This window comes from Melanerpes formicivorus, unplaced genomic scaffold (assembly GCF_026170545.1).
Source record: "Melanerpes formicivorus ecotype bairdi unplaced genomic scaffold, bMelFor1.0.p_v2 SCAF_19, whole genome shotgun sequence".
NCBI lineage: Eukaryota > Metazoa > Chordata > Aves > Piciformes > Picidae > Melanerpes > Melanerpes formicivorus.
In genome coordinates, this window is record NW_027142371.1 from 4,055,870 (window position 1) to 4,079,042 (window position 23,173).

At 51.8% G+C, this 23,173-nt stretch overlaps 2 protein-coding genes across 5 annotated transcripts in view; both read left to right on the forward strand.

Annotated features, from left to right (window-relative positions):
• The window catches only part of TOP1 (DNA topoisomerase I), a 68,833-nt gene extending 57,204 nt beyond the window's left edge, over positions 1–11,629 (forward strand). Inside the window, exons 12-21 of the mRNA XM_068149832.1 lie at positions 1,172–1,359; positions 1,975–2,119; positions 3,140–3,283; positions 4,529–4,714; positions 5,851–5,919; positions 6,540–6,654; positions 7,372–7,499; positions 8,557–8,651; positions 9,407–9,556; positions 9,922–11,629. Of these exons, the coding sequence (XP_068005933.1) occupies positions 1,172–1,359; positions 1,975–2,119; positions 3,140–3,283; positions 4,529–4,714; positions 5,851–5,919; positions 6,540–6,654; positions 7,372–7,499; positions 8,557–8,651; positions 9,407–9,556; positions 9,922–10,024 (1,323 nt within the window). The 3' untranslated portion in view covers positions 10,025–11,629. The remainder of the gene's footprint in view (positions 1–1,171; positions 1,360–1,974; positions 2,120–3,139; positions 3,284–4,528; positions 4,715–5,850; positions 5,920–6,539; positions 6,655–7,371; positions 7,500–8,556; positions 8,652–9,406; positions 9,557–9,921) is intronic.
• An 8,210-nt stretch (positions 11,630–19,839) lies between these two features.
• The window catches only part of PLCG1 (phospholipase C gamma 1), a 55,245-nt gene continuing 51,911 nt past the window's right edge, over positions 19,840–23,173 (forward strand). For 3 of the 4 annotated variants that reach the window (XM_068149836.1, XM_068149834.1, XM_068149837.1), the window contains exon 1: positions 19,841–20,112. In XM_068149836.1, the coding sequence (XP_068005937.1) occupies positions 19,911–20,112 (202 nt within the window). In that variant the 5' untranslated portion in view covers positions 19,841–19,910. Of the gene's footprint in view, positions 20,113–23,173 lie in introns of all 4 variants that reach the window. The other variant, XM_068149833.1, reaches the window with a different exon arrangement.

Below are 23,173 nucleotides of genomic sequence, written 5' to 3' on the forward strand. Positions count from 1 at the left end.
GAAGGTCTTCAGCTTCAGATGGCTGGAATACCTCTCCTATCAAGAAAGGCTGAGACAGCTGGGGTTGTTCAGCCTGGAGAAGAGAAGGCTCTGGGCTCTGTTGTGCTTAAAGGGGCCAATAAGAAATATAGGGACTGACTTTCTACCAGGGCCTGTTGTGACAGGACAAGGGCTGATGATTTGAGACTGTAAGTTGGAGATGTGTGCCCAGGCAGCCAAGAGGGCCAATGGCATCCTGGCCTGCATCAGGAACAGTGTGGCCAGCAGGAGCAGGGAGGTCATTCTGCCCCTGTACACTGCACTGGTTAGGCTTCACCTCGAGTACTGTGTCCAGTTCTGGGCCCCTCAGTTTAGGAAGGAGGTTGACTTGCTGGAACGAGTCCAGAGAATGGCAATGAAGTTGGTGAGGGGTTTGGAACACAAGCCCTATGAGGAGAGGCTGAGGGAGCTGGGGTTGCTTAGCCTGGAGAAGAGGAGACTCAGGGGTGACCTTACCACTCTCTACAACTACCTGAAGGGAAGTTGTAGACAGGCGGATGTTGGTCTCTTCTCCCAGGCAGCCAGCACCAGAACAAGAGGACACAGTTTCAGGCCAGGGGAGATTTAGGTTGGATGTTAGGAGGAAGTTCTACACAGAGAGAGTGATTGCCCATGGGAATGTGCTGCCTGGGGAGGTGGTGGAGTCACCATCATTGGAGGTGTTCAGGAGGAGACTTGATAGGGTGCTTGGTGCCATGGTTTAGTTGTTTAGGTGGGTTGGATTGGTTGATGGGTTGGACACGATGATCTTGAAGGTCTCTTCCAACCTGGTCTGGTTTATTCTAAATAAAGGTTTATTCTAAATAAAGATTTATACTGGATAGAAGGAAGAAATGATTTATGATTAGGGTGGTGAAGCCCTGGTACAGGTTGCTCAGAGATGTGGTAGATGCCCCATTCCTGGAACCATTCCAGGTCAGGTTGTTCGGGGCTCAGAGCAACCTACTCTATTTGAAGATCTCCCTGCTTTTACTTCAGGGGAGTTGGACTGTATGAGCTTTAGAAGTTTCCTCTAACTCAAACCACTCTGTGGTTAGTGTGGTGCAAATACAAACACAGCTTTAAACCTTGGCCCTGGGAGAAGTGTGTGGTGCTGGATGCACCATTTCCTCTTTACTTTTGGCTTTTCCAGAAAATCAAGGAAGAGAACGAGCGGCTATTGAAGGAATATGGTTACTGTGTGATGGACAACCACAAGGAGAGAATTGCCAACTTCAAAATTGAACCTCCAGGTCTCTTCCGAGGTCGTGGGAACCATCCCAAAATGGGCATGCTGAAGAGACGCATCATGCCAGAAGACATCATCATTAACTGCAGCAAGTGAGCACTGGATGCTTCACACCTTGGCTCTGCTTTCTAGCTAGGACAGCTTCCTTTAAAAACAAAACAAAATCCCAGAGAGGTTGATACTCAAGCATGTAGAAATGTGTGCTGCTTATCTTCTGTGGCTAAGAAACTGAGTCATGCAAGCAAAGACTGAACGAGGCTATCACAGGTTTCATGTACAGCTTTGTCAACGCATTTTCTTCCTCATGCCCACGGCCTGCGTCTGCTCCAAAAGCCTTTCCTGCTAGTATTGCCAGAAACTCATTTTCTTTTAGGTAGTTTGTACTATTTTGTCTTCCTTTGTGTCAAAAGCTGAGGTTTGCTGGCCTTCTCTTCAGTCTCCTCCTGATAAGTGTCTGCACTATTGCAGTGTCCACAGATCAGAGCTGTTGCTAGCAGTGTGTTCCCACCTATAGTACAATTCCTCAGCAGGTACATACTGATAGCAAGCACCTTTCTCATCTTTGCCTGTTCACTTGATTTCCTGCTTGTGGAAATCTCACCTCAGTTTTACTCTGTGCTTTTCTTTGTGTGCTGATCCTCATTAACTTCTCTCTTTTGATGCTGTGAAAGTCTTAATTAGTTGGGGTTTTTTGCAATTCTCTGCAGGGATTCCAAGATCCCTTCCCCTCCACCAGGACACAAATGGAAAGAGGTCCGGCATGACAACAAGGTTACCTGGCTGGTGTCATGGACTGAGAACATCCAAGGCTCTATCAAGTACATCATGTTGAACCCTAGCTCAAGAATTAAGGTAAAGATCTAGCTAAATATAAGAAATCATAGTAGTCATGTCTCCCAAGAAGCAAATGTTAGCTCTTGGCTGGGAGAAAGAAGGGAAATAAAGCTGTTGTGCTGTTTCATCTCTCACTGAACTGAAAACCAGGAAAGGTTCTGTGCTTCTCTTTCCCCTTGGGCAGGAGAAACGCAGTTACTGCCCAGGAGAGCAGATGAGAGCTGGAAAATGTCTGCTGAAAAGTATCATTGTGTTACTCCTAGCAGGAATCCTTTACTCCGTGTAAACCCAAAAGGAAACAATTTATCCAAGAACGGACTTGCTCTGGTGGATCTCTTACCTACTTTTGGCCCTAACTTCCCCTGCCTAATCATGTAATGTAGTTATAACCATGGGTTGCTAATTAGCCAGTTGTAAAACTAAAAATGCAGCCAGGCTTCTGGCTGAGAAGCTTGATGAGGAGCTCATCACTGAAGGCAAACAAACCCTGCTGTGGGAGCAAGTAACCAATCAACAGATCAATTCCATAAAGGCAATGATGTTCAAAGCCTTCTCATGACCTCTTTAAGAGGTTCTTTTTTTGCTCCTGAGTTGAAAAACAAGGGATTTGTCCTACAAGTGTGGAGGAAAATATCTGTTCCCTGTGAATTCATGCCCTCCTCTTGCCATGCCTTGAATGTATAATAATGATGATGAACTGTTGATGTTGCTTTTACATTTTATGGGTGTTTAATTACACAGCTGAAAGAACACGTGTCATCTGAATAAGGCAGAGGAAACCATTTCTATGTTGAGAAGCATGGAAGACATAAAATCATTTCTCTTTATAGTTGCTTCAGTGGAAGCACTTAATGTGGAGCTCTGAATTACCTACAGCTGCCTGGCAGCAGAGTCTGAAGCTGAGCTGTTGGAGCAGCAAAATCTCAGTGGTTTAGTACAGCGAGAGCATTTGCCGCACGCAGACTTGTAGAGCCTCGAGATGCAGATTGGAGCTTTGCCTGCTCTCTAATGCTGGTTCTGCTCCACCTTGCTCTGCAGGGTGAGAAGGACTGGCAGAAATACGAGACAGCCCGGAGGTTGAAGAAGTGTGTAGATAAAATCCGAAACCAGTATCGAGAAGATTGGAAATCGAAAGAGATGAAAGTGCGGCAGAGGGCCGTGGCACTCTACTTCATTGACAAAGTAAGGCTGCTTCCCCACCCTCCCAGCACCCTCCCTGTCCTGCTGGCAGCACTTGGCAATGCTGTCTGTCTGTTCCTAAGGCAGAATTGAGCTCAGTTACTAAGGTATCCTGAGACTTCCTGGTGGGCAGGCTCCCCTCTCCTTTTCCTTCCCATTACCTGGAGCCCAGAGCAATGAGCTATTGTACTGAACGGGGCTATTTCAGGCTGCATTGTTTTACTTCAGGCAAAACTCACAGCCTGGCTCCAGAATTGCCCAGTTAGATCACTGGGAAGTTTTTGTGGGCCTTTTGTCTTCAGCTGTTTCAGTTTTCCTGCTGGGAATTTCTGCTGGTTTGTCACCTCTTTAGCTTGAGGTCACAGCCATGAGGTTTCATAATTACACTGATACTTTTTTCCCAGCCCAGCATAAAGATAACTGCAGTTTTATCAATGCATTTAAAGCTACTTAAAACCAGTTCCCAGGGAACTGCTGCCCTGGTGTTTGGTGTCTTGACCAGCTGAGTTAAAAGACATTGTTCAGAATGGTTTGGGTAAACTAGGGAACCTTGTCTGGAATAATTCTGCATTCCTATGAACACACACACACACAGGTAAAAGATAAAACCCTGTGGGATGAGGTAAGGAGAGTTTAATGGAACAGCACAACAAGAAGGGTTTTCTTCAAAGGCTGGAAATGAGTTGGGCCCGTACTGTTAAAAACCACTTTTGATGCAGCTAAATATAGCCTTTAGGTGAGTTTATATAACCCAAAGTGTCCTGTGTGCCATTTAAAATGTAATTATTTAGCCTGCAGTGATGGCTTTGTTCAAAATGGTTTGGTTCAGCTAGATCATAGAAGGTGAACCCCTGAACTTCATGATTTTTGTGTCGGGCTGAGTTCACCTGGAAGTCAGTTTGATTCTTCAGAATGGATTTCCATTAGTCAGAGCTGTCTTAGTTGGAGTTGCTGAGTGAATAAAAGTTAACTGGTAACAATGGTAACACTTTTTGCTTTAAAGTTCTCCTTAACTGTTTTGGCAGGTGGGTACATCTCTGGCTTTAGGGTTATTTAAAACAGATTTAAAGAAAAACCCAAGGTTGAGTCATGAATTTTGTGTCAGTTTTACCCACTCAAATGAATTTTCCCCCTTTCCCTTCTCCTGTGGACACTGCTGATTCGAGGCCAGTGTCTGAAAGCTTCCAGCATCTGTGTTAACTGGGATGGTTTAAAATGCTGACCATTCTTGTCTTGAAATAAATGTAGCTTGCCCTGAGAGCTGGTAATGAAAAAGAAGAAGGAGAAACAGCTGACACTGTGGGCTGCTGCTCTCTGAGAGTAGAACATATCAAGCTGCATCCCGAACTGGATGGCCAGGAATACGTGGTTGAGTTCGACTTCCTCGGGAAAGACTCCATCCGATACTACAACAAAGTCCCTGTTGAGAAGAGGGTAAGGCATCTCCACAGGCACACACAGGCTGAATTCCAGGAAGATGTGGGCAACACAGGTTTCATGGTAATAACAGGGCCACTCATCACTGCTACCTAGCCAGAAAATAGGTCAGTTCATGTTCCTCCCTTTTTACTGGCAGCGCTACGGATTATAAGCCTGCTGGTGGTGTGACATCACCCAGCAGATGAGATACCTCAACATCTCACTGCTCTCCCCTCTGGTCACAGTTTCAAGAGTTGGCATAAGATCGCTTCAACAGCTGTTAGATGAGTTCCTTAGGTCTCATTCTGGTCATCAGAGCTGGTTTCGTCACCTGTCAGTGGTGGAATTCTAGGCCCATAAGATGAGTAAGAGTATAAATGGCTCTGAAATAGTGCTGGATGGCACTTTGGTGTGGGTGTAAGAGCTCTGCATCTGGCCCACAGCTCTGCAGGCCCCAGTATGTTAGACACTGCATATATAGTGCTGTGGTAACTAACAACAGTGGGCAGTAAGTGTTGGCTCCTTGCAGAGCAGAACAACTGAAAAACCCCAAACTACATGGGCTGGATTTGCTACTTCCTTGCTTAAGGAAGAAGACATTTGCTTGTTTTCTTGTTGGTGTCTCTTGGTGTCTCTTCAGTGCTTGCAACAGGGAATTGATTATTGTGGAACTGGAAATCTTTGTATACTAGGTGTCTGTAGAAGGAGAATGTGTGTTGTAGAGAAGCTGAGAAGTGGGGATTTGCAGCACACAAAGCTGGGATTCCTGATCTCTCTATAATCAAATATGCTTTGATTATTCTCCCTATCCCAGTGAGACTTCTTTGAGGTGGAACTGTACAAAACATTTAATGAGAAGGGTTGGGGTTTGGTAGCTTCACTCCATGGGAAATGGCACATTGACTGGAGTAATAATGGAGAGTGAGGGAAAGCTGCTAGCTTTGGGGTCTCTGTCAGCTGGGGAGGAACCTTCACCACAAGAACTAGGGGGGGAGGATCTTTGCCTGCTGGGAAGTGACATCCACCAGCAGCATCACTGTTGCCTGAAAACAGATTAGGTGGCCCCCTGGCATTGTTGCTTCCTGTGTATTACTGCTACCACGTGCTGTCTGGCCTGTGTGCCTGAAGTTACTGGTCTTCTTTTCCTGCAGGTGTTTAAGAATCTTCAGCTGTTCATGGAGAACAAGCAGCCTGAGGATGACCTCTTTGACCGCCTCAATGTAAGCACACCACTTACTGTGAGGAATGATGGTAGAGCACCAAAGGCAGGCTCGCTCTGCACCAGGCACTGGCAGCTGCTCTGATCCAGAAATGGTTTCAGTGGCAGTTTTCTTCCAGAGCTGGCCTGAGCAGCTGAAAAGCATCAAGAGTCTGTCTCAGTCTGGTGTCTGCATTGTCCACTGTGCCCACAGGTTCCTGAAGTGATGGGCTCTGTTCCTGGTCAGCCTGGCTGACTCTGACCTGGGGAGGTTTTTAAGAGCTTGGAGGTGATAAATGTGTGAGGTGACAGATTTTCAGATTCCATCCCCATCTGCACTTTTGGCTCTCTCAGAGCACCGTGGTGGTTCTGGCACCTTCCCTGGGCTTGGACAGGCACATTTCTATGAGTGGGGAACCAAAACCTCCACAAGGAAGAAAAGCTTTTCTGACCACTTGTGGTACTTGTTACCAATCTCCTACTTGTTGGTTCACTTTCCCTGTGGTTTCAGTAATGCTGTGGTCAGGTCTGAGTACACCAGGCTTCAGCAGTGAGCTCTGTGTTTTCACTGGCTGTGTGTCCAGAGATTTCACAGACACTGTGGTCAATTCTAATGCTGTCATCTCCTTTCTGCTTCCTTAGACCAGTATCTTAAATAAACACCTTCAAGACCTTATGGAGGGACTGACAGCCAAGGTATTCCGTACGTACAATGCCTCCATCACGCTACAGCAGCAGCTCAAGGAGCTCACTAACCGTAAGTCTTGTGCTTGAAACTGGGGGGGGGAAGTAGATCTTACCCTGCAATACAGACCTGGCTTAGCTACAAGCCCTACTGCTGTGCATTCACAGCTTCCTCACTGCAGTTCTCACAGTGCAAGTGTCACCTGAGGTCTGAGCAAAACATTCTGCTGCCAGACAATTTATTTGGGGATAGCTGAGCAGCCCAGCACTGGGGCAGGGCAAAGCTCACTTATGAGCACAGCAAGGTGTGCCTGCTGGTTTATGCCTGTCCTTTGCCATATCTCCTTCTGCTTTCTGTTAAATTAAGTGCTCTAGGTGGCAGGCAAGGCAGGTGGACCTGTAACAGACCCACCTTTCTTGGCTGCTCATTCACAGCCTCTCCATCGAGCACTGCTGGCGTGCACTTCAACAACAGAGTAGTGGGTGTGCTGGATCTGTGAAGTGTCTTGAGCAGTATGGTCCTGCTGTCCTCTGCTCTGGATGTGCTTCCCCTCTCATGAGCAGCAAATGGTGGTTTTGTTGCTACCAAAGAAACCATCCCAGAGTGAGTTAGGGCCCAGGTTGGATACTGTCATGCTCTTAGGACTGCAATTAACAGGCAGTGTTGAGGCCAGCCCATCAGAGGGCAATGTCAGTTCTGCAGTGGCTGTGAGCTTGCAGAGTGGGTGGAACACTGGCTGGGGCTGCACTGCCCTGGGAACTCACTGGCTGACCCTCTTGTGCTTTGCAGCGGACGACAACATCCCAGCGAAGATCCTCTCCTATAACCGTGCCAACAGAGCGGTTGCCATTTTGTGTAACCACCAGAGGGCTCCACCCAAGACCTTCGAGAAGTCCATGATGAACCTGCAGAGCAAGGTACCCCCACCCCTGCCCAGCCCTTGGCCTGGGGCAGGGCTCCAGTGCTGCATCCTGGGAGGCACATTTCCTTTCACTTGGGGTGAAACAGGAGCAGAGCTTGCTTTTCCCTGTCAGGAGCTGGTTAGTGCTGCATCAGAGATGGGCCTGCTTGGACAGTAGTGAGCTGAAAGGGCCACTTCAGTCTGAGTCACTTTGCTTGTAAAGACCAAGTCCAGACCCTTTATTTGCTCTTCATCCCTTAGCTATGTGTTCTGCTGCCATTGAAACTTCAGAGCAGCTCTCTCTAACTCTGATTTCTGTCCCCTAAAGAACACAGAGCAAGCATCCACTCCCTTCTGACTGGACCTCTTCCTTTGCAGATTTTCTGGTAAAGGCTGTGAGGTCCAAAGGGGTTAGGTCTGTTCCTGGTCTGGCTGTAGAAAACCTTCCCAGTAAGAACTTTGGTTTAGCATTGCAGTGTTCCCTGCTTCTGTAACAGCTAACGTGGCTGCCTTCTCCCTAGATTATAGAGCTTGGGGGATGTGTAAGGGGAGTGGTTGAACAGAGGCTGCAAAATGCTGGATCTCCATGAATCTTGAATTTACTGGAGACCTGCCTGAAGCCTTAACAGCTTTCAGCCTGTAGGATCTGGGGCAAGAAATGATTCCTGCTGTGGGGGGGGGTGAGGAAATCATCCTTCTGTGTTGCCATTAGAGAGTTGGTACTGGTGGGATCCAGTGGAGGTAGAAAAGTTGCCTGGAGGGGCTGCTGGCCAGACCCAGACCAAGGCAGTATCTTTGCCTGCTTGATTGTAGCTGTGGAAAAAAGTTCCCATCACCACCCTGCCTTTGGAAGTGAGTGTGGCCCCATTTTCTGAGGGGGAGGTGTCACCACAGTGGGCTTTGCAGGCAACTGAAAGGCAAACGGCCTAACTGTTCTGCAGAAGGGTCTCTTACTGCTGCTAGATGCTGAACATGGTCACAAACTCACTCCCTGGGTCATGTTGCCCAGGGGTGACTGCTACAGTTGCCAGCAGCTTGCTCACAGTACTGCTGTCTGGTTTTGCCTCTCCTAGATTGATGCCAAGAAGGAGCAGTTAGCTGATGCCAGGAGGGAACTGAAAAGCGCCAAAGCTGATGCCAAGGTCCGGAGGGATGAGAAGTCTAAAAAGTAAGGCTGCTGTTACTAGGCTGTGCATTGCTCCCAGTGCTCTCAACTCTACATGGGTCCTTCACCCTGTATTCTGTTTTCCCAGCCTACAATCTGGGAAGACTTCCTCAGGCTTTCTTTTCCCCTCTATTCTGTTCATGAAGAAATGGCCTTCAAGTTGAGGACTGCAGGGTGGTCTGATGCTGCAGCTGCTGGTGCAGTCACTAGCATCAGTTGCTGCTGTCTCTCAGTCTTTTGAGCTGAAGACCAGTCAGTGGGCCACCACCCTGCTGCCCAGGGCCAGGCACAGCACTGGCATCTTGGTGGAGAGTTACACAATTGCACCTGCACTTTGGGGTTCTGGTCAGGTGGAAGCCCCCGCACCACAGGTGATGGTCTTGGACACTGTGTAGGCTCTGCAGATGGCCACAGGGGTGTGAGTGAGTGAGCTCTGACAGGAGAATCACAGCATGACTATTAGAGAGAGAGCTGGGCTGCTTCTGCAGTGTGCATAGCATCAGTGCAGTTCAGGCTGTTGCTTCCAACCCTGTAAAACAAAACTGCTGCTAAAGATTTCACCTCTGCCTCTTTGAAAATGTCAGTTCTTAATTGCATGTGCTGAGTGTTCAGTGTCACCATTGGTGCTGGCACAGCTGCCCTTTCTGGCTGGTGGCATTGCTTACCTTGAGCAGAGTCCCTTTGGGTTCCTGCAGTGCTGCCATCTCAAGCCTAGCAGGGCATTAGGAATTAAATGCTTTGATTCTTTCCCACCCCAGGACAGTGGAGAGCAAGAAGAAAGCAGTGCAGAGGATTGAAGAGCAACTGATGAAGCTGGAGGTTCAGGCTACAGATAGGGAGGAGAACAAGCAGATTGCTTTGGGCACCTCCAAACTTAACTATCTGGATCCCAGGATCTCGGTTGCTTGGTGAGCATCTGCCTGGGGGGTGCTGGAAGGAGCCATCCTTGCATTGCCCTCTGGTTCCCCCAGTTAGCAGACAAGGGCTGTGGCTGACAGCAGTTCCCCTGTGTCTGTCTCTTACATCTTTGGCTGGCTTCAAGGAGTTACAAAAGAGGTCCTTGAGGCAAGTGTAATGTGCCAGCCAAAGCCAGCATGGCACTGGAAGGTGGCAGGTGGGGTCTTAATGCTTGGGAGGCTGCTGGTGCCCAGCTGGGTGATGTCTTGTGATGGAGCAGAGTTTGGGAAGGTGCTGGGGGGAGAGCAGGGTGGTTCTGCTGCTCAGCAAGGGTCAAGTGTCTGTGCTGACTCTAACAGTATCTCCTCTTCTGCAGGTGTAAGAAGTGGGGAATTCCTATAGAGAAGATTTATAACAAAACCCAGCGGGAGAAGTTTGCCTGGGCTATCGACATGGCAGAGGAAGACTATGAGTTTTAACCTGTTTTTAATGAGCTGAATTTTATGGGAAAATAAAGGGGGAGTAGCCTGGTTTTTAGGGAGATTGATAAACTGTGAGCCTTACTTGTCCTTGGATGCTGGGGAAGGGGGAGGAAAGGGGCAAGTGAGCATCAGCTAAAACAGCCAACATCCTGCAGAAAGCCTAACCTGGAAATATCCTAAAGGAGCTGAGCCAGTTGTCCTATGGACAACTTATTTAAAAATGTTTCAGAGATCCAAATTCTAGCTGTCTGGTTTGTGTGGGTTTTTCTCTTGAGGCAGGGCAAGTGGATGGGGGATTTGTCAACCTTCCGCCAGGCAAATTCACCATCACACTGAGAGCGTGGGAATCTTTAGCTACTGTATACAAACTCCAATTATATTGGTGCGTTTTTACAGTTAGGGTTTTGCAATAACTTCTATATTTTAATAGAAAATGGACTCCTTAACCCCTGCCCTTCCCCTCCCCCTCCCTCCCTCCCCCCCCCCCCCCCCGCTCCCACCCCCATTTCAGAATTCAACAGAGAAGCAAAAAGTTTAAGAAACCCAACGCACCTGTTACAGCCTTCACTATCGTCATGGGAAATCCCAACCCTCCTTCAATTTGTCACTTGCAAAACCAATCATGGCATTGGGGGGACGTGGATTGCAAACAATCCACCCACCCCCGCTTCAGAGCAAAGCCTGATGGGGGAAGAGCAGCCCTCCCGACTGGAGTGTTCCTTTCAGCTTGTTGGGGGGGGGGTGCGGTTGGTTTGGTTTATTTTCGGGGTTGGTTTTTTTTTGGGGGTTGTTTTTTTTTAATGTGAATTGTTTTTCATTTCTTTTTTAATTATTTTAAAAATATTTAAACAGCTTTTGGGGGTTGGTTGTTTTTATTTGGGGGGGGGGGGGAGTGGTTATTTTTTGTTTCTCCCCTTCTTGATCTTAAAGATCGCGTTGGGGAGAAGGGGAGCCGTGAGTGTGGGGGTTTGGGAGGGCAATCGGCGACAGAGGACATTCCCATCACTCTTTGTTCTGAGCACGCTCTGTACACTTCAAGAAGATCTTACTTAGGTTTTGTCAGACTGTTTGACTCTCTTTTTTTTTTTTTCCCTTTTAATTTCCTCCCATTTTTGTTTATTTTTTCTTCTCCCCAAGCCCCTCTCCCCCTCTTTTACTTGAAAGATTTTTATGGTGTAAAAAAAAAAAAAAACAAAGAAGGTCAATAAATTTGGAGGGAGCCAAACAACAACAACAAAAAAAGGAAACTATTGGAGATTTTAGGGCTTTTATTTTTGGGGGTTTTATTTTTGTTGTTTTTTCCTTTTGTAATTGTGTAAAAAAAAAAAAAAAAAAAAGAAAATTAAAAAAAAAAAATAATTAAAAAGCAGAATTTTAATGTGAAACTTTTTTTTTTGTTGGTTTGTTTTTTTGGGTTTGGTTTTTTGTTTTTTTTTTCCTTTTGGTTGCTATAATCATTAGTCTTAGAGGCATTGTTAGCGTAGTGTGTGTGCGAAGACCATTTCCTGCAGCCTTTCCTCAACAAGTATCTTCTATTTTTATCATGAATTCCCTTTTAATCAGCTGTAGGTTATTTAAAATAAATTCCTACAACTTAACTGAGTGCTGCTGTCTGTGTCTTCTTTCAGCTCCAGAGGCCCTGGGACCGTCAGGGCCACGTGGGCCCCGGGTTGGTGGGGGGGAATGGTGGGCCTGGCTGGCACCCGGGCTGTCGGTGCAGGGGCTGTCGGTGCAGGGGCTGTCGGTGCAGGGGCTGTCGGTGCAGGGGCTGTCGGTGCAGGGGCTGTCGCTGCAGGGGCTGTCGCTGCAGGGGCTGTCGCTGCAGGGGCTGTCGCTGCAGGGGCTGTCGCTGCAGCCGCTGTCGCTGCAGGGGCTGTCGCTGCAGCCGCTGTCGCTGCAGCCGCTGTCCCTGCAGCCGCTGTCGCTGCAGCCGCTGTCCCTGCAGCCGCTGTCCCTGCAGCCGCTGTCCCTGCAGCCGCTGTCCCTGCAGGCATTGCCTCTATAGCTTCAGCCTTTCACAGTATCACCAAGGTTGGAAGAGACCTCAAAGGTCATCAGGAACAACCCGTCACCACAGACCTCCTGACACATCTTCATTTCCTCATGTCCTATTGCTGGTCACCAGAGAGAGGAGGTCAGCACCTCCCTCTCTGTTCCCCCAAGAGAATCATAGTTTCAATAAGGTTGGAAGAGACCTCAAAGATCATCAGGAACAACCCGTCACCACAGACCTCCTGACACATCTTCATTTCCTCGTGCACTATTGCTGGTCACCAGAGAGGGGAGGTCAGCACCTCCCTCTCTGTTCCCCCAAGAGAATCATAGAATCACCAAGGTTGGAAGAGACCTTGAAGATTGAGTCTAACCCGTCACCACAGACCTCCTGACACATCTTCACTTCATTTCCTCCTGCACTATTGCTGGTCACCAGAGAGAGGAGGTCAGCACCTCCCTCTCTGTTCCCCCAAGAGAATCACAGCATCAATAAGGTTGGAAGAGACCTCAAAGATCATCAGGAACAACCCGTCACCACAGACCTCCTGACACATCTTCATTTCATTTCCTCATGTCCTGTTGCTGGTCACCAGAGAGAGGAGGTCAGCATCTCCCTCTCTGTTCCCCCAAGAGAATCATAGAATCAATAAGGTTGGAAATGACCTCGAAGATCATCAAGTTGAACCCATCACCACAGACCTCATGACACATTTTTATTTCATTTACAGTATCACCAAGGTTGGAAGAGACCTCAAAGATCATCGATTCCAACCTGTCACCACAGACCTCATGACTAGACCATGGCACCAAGTGCCATGTCCAATCCCCTTTTGATCACCTCCAGGGATGGTGACTGCACCACCTCCCTGGGCAGCACATTCCAATGGCTAACAACTCTCTCAGTGAAGAACTTTCTCCTCACCTCCAGCCTAAACTTCCCCTGGTGCAGCTTGAGACTGTGTCCTCTTGTTCTGCTGCTGGTTGCTAGAGAGAAGAGACCGACTCCCTCCTGGCTACAACCATCCTTCAGGTAGTTGTAGAGAGGTCTCCCCTGAGCCTCCTCCAGGCTAAACAACCCCGGCTCCCTCAGCCTCTCCTCATAGGGCTTGTGCTCAAGGCCTCTCCCCAGCCTCATTGCCCTTCTCTGGACACAGGGCTCCACCAGAGGATGTTGAGGTCATGGCAAGGACCAGGTGGGCTGGGATTGAGCCAGCAGCTGTCATCATTAGGGGTGAGTTGTGAGCGTGGATGATGCCAGGGATCTGAAGTGAAGCACCTGGGCATGGCTGGCTTGTGGAAGCGCCAAGGCTTTCCACAGTGCTGTTACCCCTGTGTTTGAGTAACTGTCACTGCTGCTTGCTTGTCTTGAGCCATGGCAGCTTTGTGTTCTGTGTTGTGTAGCCAGGGGCTCAATGTGTGGAGAATTTGCTCCTACAACTTGACAGCGTGGTGTGTTCTGGAGCACTGGTAGGGCATCGAGCTGACCAGGCTGTCCCTCCAGCCTGCAGTCCTGCTGCTTGCCTTGTGAGCTCCTGTCAGTGCCTGGGCTTCAGGTGTCCATTGGCTCACCTGATCCCAGATCCTTCCCTCATCTGTGCTCCCCACATGGCAGCAGTGTGCTTGGTTGGGTTGATTCGTGCACCTCCAGGGGAAACTGCCATGAATAACGCAGCAGCCTGGCCCTACAGGCTGTTTGAGTGCAGAGCTGCCCAGTCCCTGTTCCCAGCACCAGCAAGAAATGCCTGATGGATTTTATTCCCATTTAATAAGAAGCTGCTTGGTCCCTGCTGGAGCTGTGTCCATGTGCAGTCTGTGCAGCAAGGCCAGGAGCCTGCCCTCACCCTGAGGGGTAGATGCAGATGCTGGATAAATATCCTTTCTGGGACCCACTGGCTGCACTCGAGTTCCTGGGAAGAGGCTGCTTTTGTGGAGAGCTAGGACATGCTGCTGTTTGTACCAGGAGCCATGCAGAAGGTTCTCCTGGGGTGGGGGGTCCTTCACTGAGTGTAGCTGATGGGAATGTTCTCTGCATTGATCTTTGTGCTCAGACTGTAGCGTGTGCTCAGGAGCCTGGAAGCCACATCCCTGCTCTGCTGTGAAAGCAGGTCAATGGCAGCACAGTGCTCCAGCTAGCACAGCAGGGATGGCTGTGGAGGAGGAGAAGGCAGCTGGAGGCCAGGACAGCGCTGCTGGGACTGGAACTTCATGCAGAGGATGCTCTGGGGTGTTGGGAGCAGAGGGTGCTGTGGGGCAGCAGGTTTGCTCTTGGGTGCCCAAGCACTGCTCAGCACAAGGAGCTGGAGGGTAGCAAGTTGAGTGCAGGGGCTGGTCTCCCTTGTGCCATACATGCTTGGCTGCTGCAGGAGAAACAACAGGCCCCAGGAGCTGGCAGAGAGCAGTCCTGTGTTCCTGCCAGCTGGGAAGGATGTGACATGTCACTGCCTTGCTCAGATCCTTCCTGTCTCACCCCTACCTGACCTGTGGTCTGGGTTTCCATGCCAGCCCACCTCTGCAGCAGTTTGCTATGCTTCCCACCTGGTCACAGAAAACCCCCTGCCCAGTGCAGCAGAGAGCAGGGGCAGTGGGATGCAGTGAGACCTGGACTGCTCTTCCTGGTGTGGTTTCTCTGCCGCCTTCTCTTAGCCTACAACCCTCGGCAGGGATAAGAATGGAGGGTGAGCAGCAGCTTCTCTTTCCCATTTGGGCTAGGAAGGGACACACAGAATGATGCTCATGGAGGTATCCATCTCCCTGCCACTGAAGAGCAGCTTAGGGCCGAGTGTCCTTGGAGAGCCCGGAGCAGACAGAGGCCCTGGCTCCTCCAGAAGTACCTCCCTGTCACTGCCATGCTGGGGCAGCCCTTGCTGGGCTCCCAAACCCCATGAGAGTGGCTGTAGGGTCGGCACAGGCAGTCACAGGAGCCTCTCACAGCCAGCCCCGAGTAGGGCTTCCTGCTGCTCACTGTGAGACGCCCGGGGCTTTGTGTGGCTGCAGACTGGCTTTGGCAGGAGGCAGCACTTGGCAGGAGGCTCTGCTTACCCTTTGGAGCCTTTCTGAGGTGCAGCTGAGAGAATGCCAGCAGAGGGGGAAAGGGACTGCTTGTGGTCCCATCCTGCCCATGCTGGGACAATGTGGCCCATAAGAATATCGTTTCTGCAGCCCTCCCTCCCCACACTCAGACTGGGATGAATTAAATTCCCCACACTGTCTAACTGGGAACTGTGCTTCTGCCCCAGCCCCATTGAACGCAGCGGGGTGGGGTGTGTGGGGAATGCCTTACCCCAGTATCACTGCTGGCAGATCCGCTTCTCCCAGGCACTACAGGGTAGCCCAGGCCAGGCTGAGGCGTGTGGCTCTTAGGCCATACTGGTGTCCAAGGCTGGGGTGGAACGGAGAATGTTGGTGCAAAATCAGGCCTTGAAAAGCTGCTCAGCTCCCTCTGAACACAGATCTTGTCCCAGGCAGGGGGCTGGGGAGAATAATTCAGTCTGCATTTTTGCCTGTGGCACAGCAGGATCAGGACCACACATCCTGCACTTTAGAGGGAGAATTCCCAGCTCCCACCGACTCGCTGTGCAAACAGAGCAACGGCCACGACACATGCTGCATCCCATTCTTCATCCCACCACCACAGCACTGGGTTTTTGCCTGCCCCAGTGCCGCTCTCCCAGTCTGGCTTTCCTGCCCCACAACAAGGCTTATGCTTGGCAGCAAGGAGAAACCAAAGCAGTGCTGATGTGACCAGTGGAGGAGGGTGAATTTACATTGAAACTGTATCTTGTGCAGGCAGAGCCAATGGACAGGGCCCAATGGCCAATGGGAGGCTGTAAACCCCCGGGATGCAGCCCCATCCCCCTTGAAGTCTGACAGGATCCAGAGGCTGGGAATTGAAACCAGGTGAATTCAGGATATCAGAAACATGTGTGCTCCCCAGGAACAGCAGTGAATGGGGATGCTGGGGCACGGACCTGAAGTGGCTTTCCCATCAGGTGGCCGTTTGTAATCTAGAGGGATACTGCAATACCTGGAAAAAGCCAGGGGGGGACAGCCCTGCCTGTGGGCTCAGCTTTGCCCCAGCTCCTCAGTGAGCACAGCCAGCACCGCGCCAGCGTCACCAGCAGCTCCAGGCAGCTCTGCGATCCATCCCGGCAGAAATCCACCTTGTGCTGCTCTCTGTCTGCTGACACCACCCTGGGGCTGGAGGCAGCTCAGCACCACGTTCTCTGCGGGTTTTCCAGCTCTTGCTGGCTGCAGGGCACAGGGAAGCTTCTCCCTGGTGGCAAAGGGTGTAAAGCACAAATCTTGTGAGGAGTGACTGAGGGAACTGGGGTTGTTCAGCCTGGAGAAAAAGAGGGTGAGGAGAGACCTTCTGCCTCTCTATAACTTGAAAGGAGGTTGGAGCCAAGGAGCAAGTGATAGGACAAGAGGAAATGGCCTTGATTGCACCAGGGGAGGTTTAGGTTGGGCATGAGAAAATTTCTTCCCTAAAGAGCTGTCAAGCCCTGGAACAGGATGCCCAGGGCACTGGTGGAGTCCCCATCCCTGGAGAGGTTTAAAAGCCAGGTAGATGTGGTGCTGAAGGATACAGTTCAGTGGTGACCTGGTAATGCTGGGTTAATAGTTGGACTTGGTGATCTCACAGGCAAAATGATTCCATGATTCTATTCTACAGTTCCCTCCTGGAGGCTGCAAAATGCTCAGGCACCTCCTCTCAAGGCACAGTCCCCAGCGTGGGAGAAGGATGTGTTCATGCCAGACACTGATGTCAGAGGGATGCTGGGCTACAGGGACCCCCAGTGCTGACCCCTGAGGTGGCCTCAGGCCTTTGTTTTCCTGGATTTTGCTCCCCAGCCCTTGAGTAAAGCCAGGGGCTGTCCTGAAGCTGGAGCCTGCTGCCATTCCTGTGTGGAGGACGCAGCTGCCCCATGAATCCTGCAGGATACAAGAGAGGGATGGTGATCCATGCTTTTGGAACTGCAAAGGAGGAAGTTTCTGGGGCTGCTCAGAGGGGAAAAAAACCCTATCCTAGGGTTTGTGAGGGGTGACTTACAGAGCCCCCTACCCCCCACAGCTGTATGGCAAACATGATCCAGGGAATTTCTTCAAAAGCAAAACGTGTCTGACCTGCTGCAGAACACAACCTGGGCAGGGAAGAGCAGGATAGGATAACAGGAATAGGATGGAAGTTTCCACTACCTGAGGGGCCAGAGGTGGTTGCCCACAGCCTGGTTGCCTCTGGAGCTTGGAGCAGTGATGGAGGCTGGCAGGAAGCAGACAGACAAAAGCAGTTTCACATTCTGTCAAACCAAACTGAAGTCCCTCAGCATGCAGCGCTGCCGACATGGAGAGCTAATCAAGGCTTGAAAGTGATTAGTCAAACTCAGAGAAGAAAAATTATCCATCACAGACACCTCATCACAAACCACCTCCTCCATGTGCTGGCCACTCAGGGCTCTGGGGCTGAGGATGCTCTGTGCCAGGTGCTCTCCATCAGCATCAGCCCACGGTTAGGGGAGTGAGGGAGTTACCTTTCCTGCTTCTTCGATGGCCACACTCCCTTCTCAGGTTTTGCCCTCAAAAACAAGGGTGTGCCCATAATGCTCAGCTATTTTAAGACCACTGGGAGCCGGCTGCTTCCTGCCAGTCCTGAGCGGGGCTCTTACACAATCACGGAGCCACTTCCCTGGCAGCAGCTCACTCCAAGGGTCCTGTGCAAGTCTCACCCCAGGGCTCCCACCAGCAGGTTCCCAGCAGTTCTGCCTTAGCTGAGCACATCCCCTGTGCCACACCACCCCTTAGAGTGCTGCCTTACACCAGTCATTTTTAAAAGGGTGGCTTTAGGTTCTTGACCTATTTGTCCTTGCCTTTTTGGTGGCCAGATGTTGGATAGGATCCTAAACAACCATGAACATTGCAGGGCTCCATGTGCATGCTCACATATGACCCTTTGAAGGTGTGTGGAGCAGCAGGACAGGGGCAGCTGCTCACGTGCAGTGGTGGTGCCTCACTTAGATGCTCCTTCCAGACCCACCCACCAGCTGGAGGGTGAGATAAGGGCTGCTCAGCCATGTGCTGCCATGCTGTGGGGCTGCTGACACACGTATGTGTGTGTATAGAGCCTAGATAGACAGCTGTGCATTTATAGACAAGGGTACAACTCCTCCAATCTCTCCCTTTCACTGCTCTCCTGCAGCAGGGCCTCGCTCACCCTCAGGCTGGCCAGCTCCTGGACAACGTCTCCTGCTGGGGTGGGTGGTACAGTCATAGTGTTGTTTTGTTTCAAAGAGACCTCTAAGTTCATCGAGTCCAAACACTGACCTAACACCACCATGTCCATTAAATCATGTCCCAAGTGCCATATCTACACTTTTCTTGAACACCTCCAGGGATGGTGACACCACCAGGATGGACCTAACACTGCACCTTGGAGTTTGCATCATCCCCGGGACACCATCCCCAGACCAGAGCAGCCTGAGACCCCAGCCCACCCTGGGTTGCCCTGAAGGGGAGGAGGACAGCAAGGGAAGCCCAGTACAGTGCAGAAGAGGAAATTGCAGGCTTTAGCTAAATGAATGGAGCAAACCACCCTGAAATGCTTCCCAATTCAACTGTTTATCCCCTCGCTAGCCCTGCTTTGTGTGGCCTCTTGCCAGGACTGAATAACTTCCCCTGACCCCCAGATCCCTGCACCTACCCTGGGGATGGGATGCTGCCTGCCACCCCACAAACCCCATCCCGTTTTCCACGTCAGCATGAGTCGAGTTGTGATTTATGGGGAGGAAGCTGCGCTGACTGCAGGCCTGACTCAGTGAGGGGCAATGTCATGGTACCAGCAGCAGACAGAGAGGACTGTCCCTGGGAGAAGCCACCCCTCTTGACCTGTTCCAGCACAACAGGGCTGAGGATGACCCCAGGAGGGCAAGGAGAGAAGAATCATAGAATCATAGAATGTTTAATATGGAAAAGACTTTTAAGATCACCAAATCCAACTTAACCCAGCACTGCCAGGTCACCACTAAACCATGTTCCTCAGTACCACATCTACACAGCTTTAAAATCCTTCCAGGGATGGGGACTGCACCAGTGCCCTGGGCATCCTGTTCCGGGGCTTGACAACCCTTTCAGGGAAGAAATTCCTCCTAATAATGTCCAACCTAAACCTCCCCTGGTGCACACCCAGGACCCCGTGCAAACTTTGCTGTGGGTGCAGGGCACACTGAGGACCTATGTGTGCCATGAATGTGGGGTACAGGGTTATCCCCAGTGCCTTAGGTGTGCTGTGGGGTTCAGGGTACAGCAGGGACTTAGGTGGGCCATGCACGTGGGAGGCAGGGTACTCCTAGTACCCCAAGAGTGTTGTGAAGTGCAAGGTACCCCTGGTAGCCCCGGAGCAGTGTGAGGCGCAAGATACTCCCATAGTCTAACAACGCCATGGGGTACAGGGTACCCTCGGCGCTCGCAGCCATGCAGGGTCGTGATGCAGGGTACCCCCACACCGCAGCCCTGCTCTGGGTCAGGAAGCAATGGGACCGTCCCGAGCTGCGGGCCGCACTCCCGACGCCGGCACACCACGGGGAGCACTGTGACCGCCCTGGTGCCCCGCGGCCAGCAGAGCGAAGTCCGCGACCGACCCCGCCGCGGCTCATGCTCCCCCGCTTCGGGCCATGCCGGGGGTTCGCTCTCCGCCGCTGACCCCGCGCAGGCCCCAGGGCCCGTCCCCCCGCTCCGCCCCTCTCCCGTCCCTTCCCTCCTCCTTCCTCGCTCCTCCTCCTCGTTCTCCTTCGCCCCCTCCTCCTCCCCTCCCAGCTCGGGGCTCGGGGCGCGGCGCTGAGCGCGGCGGCGGCGGCCCCGCTCCGGGCGCTCCCGCTCCCCTTTGTTCGCGGCGCTGATGGCGGCCGGGCCGGGCAGCAGCCCCGGGGCTGCCAGCGAGGCAGAGGCGGCTCAGCTCTGCCGCAGCCTGGAGGTGGGCACCGTCATGACCCTCTTCTACTCCAAAAAGTCGCAACGACCCGAGCGGAAAACTTTCCAGGTGAAGCTGGAGACGCGGCAGATCACCTGGAGCCGCGGCTCCGAGAAGATCGAGGGAGCCGGTGAGTGCTGGGTGGCGAAACGACCGGGAAACCGGGCAGGAAGGGGAGGAAAAGGGCTCCGGATCCCTCGGGGCCATGGGTGCGGGGCGGCCCCGCAGCCCTCCGGGGAGCCGGTGCCTGGCGGCGTGTAGCTCGGTGCAGAGGAGGAAGGGAAAACAAACAAACAAATAAACCCCCCCAGGTTGCCCAGCACCTCCCCCTGACCAGCCTGGGGTGGCGGAGGAGGGGTCCGGTTCCTCTGCCCAGGCCGGCTCCCGTGACCGGCTGCCGAGGGGGGATGCTCGGGCCGGTACCGCCGCGGCCACCCACAGTCTCAACTTTCTGCATCCCTCTTGGGCATCAGAATTCCCCTGGGATAAACCAGCTGCTGGTGATAACTCGGCTAACGGCGCCTGAAAGCCATTAGGAGCCTCAAAAGGAGGCAGGGTTAGTTGAGAGCCCTTTTGGAGGTTGCGTCTCGAAGCAACAAATGAGATGAAAGAGCAGAAAAAAACCAAACCAAAACATCGCAATTCCCTCCTCTGCCCTTATTCCCTGTGCGCCTTTGCCCAAGGATGGTGGCACGGGATCAGTGGCATTCGGTCAGTGCGGGGCTGGGGGTGCCAGGGTGGGGGCAGTGACTGCAGTTTCCCGCGCGCTGTGGACCTCCACTGAGATGCATGAGAAATGCGAGTGTGAAACCACAGCGATGGGTGGGCAGGGAGAGGGCTGGGAGGCCCCACGCTGGGAAACTTTGAACCTCAGTGATGGTTTCCCAGGTTACTCCTGATTCTCATATGTTTCCTTTCCTGTCCCCACTCACCCCAGCATGAGGACAGCGTCCCTGTTCAGTGCTGCAGGTGAGGAAGAGGGGACACATGAAGACAGTGTGATGTAATTCCCACTGGCCTCCCTCGTGTTGAGGGATCCGACAGGGATGCAACAAGGCCATGGAGGGATTCATCCTCCCTCATGGCAAATGCTGCTGGCCTGGGATGGAAGGCGAGTACTGCTAGTGTCATGAAAGGGCTTGGATCAAGAAAGGAGGTGGTCATATCTCTGTGGCAGGACCACAAAATGCCAGTGCTTCCACCCTGCTGCTTTGGTTGGCTTTAAGACCCTTGGAGGCCTCTAGCTTCTGCTCCAGCATTGTCTCCAGGCTGATCTGGAAGGAGCCTTGGGCTCTATTAGCATCTCTGGGATGTGAAGCTCCCTCACACCTTTCCCAGGATGTCCTCAAGGGGCTTTGGGGCAGTGGGAAAGGAAGGAGAGCATGACACTCCCTTGGCCCTGGAATGAAATTGTTCTTAAACAGAAGCAAACCACCGGTCTGCTTTGCTGGCAGGGCACTGATCTCTGACCGTGTCTACAGACCATGTGGGCTTGTGGCACATGGTGGGATGGAGCTCTCCAACAATGTCTGTGTGGGCAGTGTTTCCTGTAAGCAGACCTAAGCATGTGCTGCAGGCCTTGGGAGGCTGGGACCTGAATTTCAAGGAAACTTAAAAGAACTTCAACTCCTGTACCCAAGCTGTGGTGGTGACAATGGTGATAATGTCATAGCTGTGAGGACTTCTTGGTGAGATGAGCTGTCCGGCTGCTGGCCGTGGGCTCTGCATTGCCTGGCATGTGCCTGCAACCACAGGTGATCTTCCTGCTGTGCTGCAGCCCTCCCTAGAGCTAAGATGTGCCATGCTGGAGAGAGAGAGGATGTTAGCCTGAAGAGCTGCCTTATCTTCAGCCCCATCTCTCTGACGCCAGACGCTTTCCCCGTGGCCTCACCCAGCTCTCAGTCACCTCCTCTGGTGTCACCACTACCCCGAGCAGCACCCATCCTCTTGCTCCTCTTCCTGCATGGGGCTGGGGAGTAGAGTTTTGCTGTAACACTTACTGGAGAGAACCGTGGGAGCTCCAGGTGGAAGCCCAGGCCTGTGTACACAGGCAGGGACTGTGTATCTAGGCAGGCGAGGTGCAGCCACGCGGTCGGTGGCCGGCAGTGCTGGGGTGCTGGCCAACTTCCCTGTTTTCACCTGGATGCACTTTCTGAGCGGAAAAAGGATGCCTGGGGAAACCCAGGTGTGTGACAGCTTCACTTCACATGGCAAATACACTGATGGGTTCATCCTCCTGGCTTTGCCACCCAGGGATGAGGCTTCCACCATCTCCCTGGGCAACCTGTTCCAGTGTCTCACCACCTTCATGGGGAAGAACTTCCTAACATCCAATCTGAATCTACCCATTTCGAGTTTTGTTCCATTCCCCCTAGTCCTATCACTACCTGACACCCTAGAAAGTCCCTCCCCAGCTTTCTTGTAGGCCCCCTTAAGATACTGGAAGGCTACAATAAGGTCTCCTTGGAGCCTTCTCTTCTCCAGACTGAACAGCCCCAACTCTCAATCTGTCTTCATAGGAGAGGCTCTCCAGCCCTCTGGTCATCCTTGTGGCTCTTCTGATGTGTTACCCTTGACACTGGAACATGTTGCCCAGGGAGGTGGTGGAAGCCTCATCCCTGGAGTTTTTTAAGGCCAGGCTGGATGTGAGTGACCTGATCTAATGTGAGGGGTCCCTGCCCATGGCAGGGGGGTTGAAACTGGATGATCCTTGAGGTCCCTTCTAACCCTAACAATTCTGTGATTCTGTGAAGACCAGACTTTACTGGTGCTGCATTCATGTGGCAGTGGTGGGAACTGGAGGGTGAAATAGTCTGAAGTCAAGCTGATCTCTTTCAGTGCTGGGCAGTTTTAACCATGAGCAGTGAGTGACCTAGCTCTCCTCGTGAAGACAAGCTGTGCTACCACAGGGAGTAGGAGGTTGGGGTTGGCAGAAAGATTGGGGATTCCTTTTCATGGTGGTATTGGTTTGGCCCTAGCTTGCAGTATCAGTGATACCATGAGCAGAGGAGAGCAGCCAGCTGTCAGGAGGTCAGCTGCTACTTCACATGGAACAGCATCTCTACCAGACAATATCTGAGGGTCTGCAAAGCAAAGGCTGCTGTATGCATGGGTCAGTAATGAATGTTGTGTTTCTTGAGATAAGAAGACCAGCAAGGAGCTTCAGAACCTGCTGGACACAAGTTAGTTGT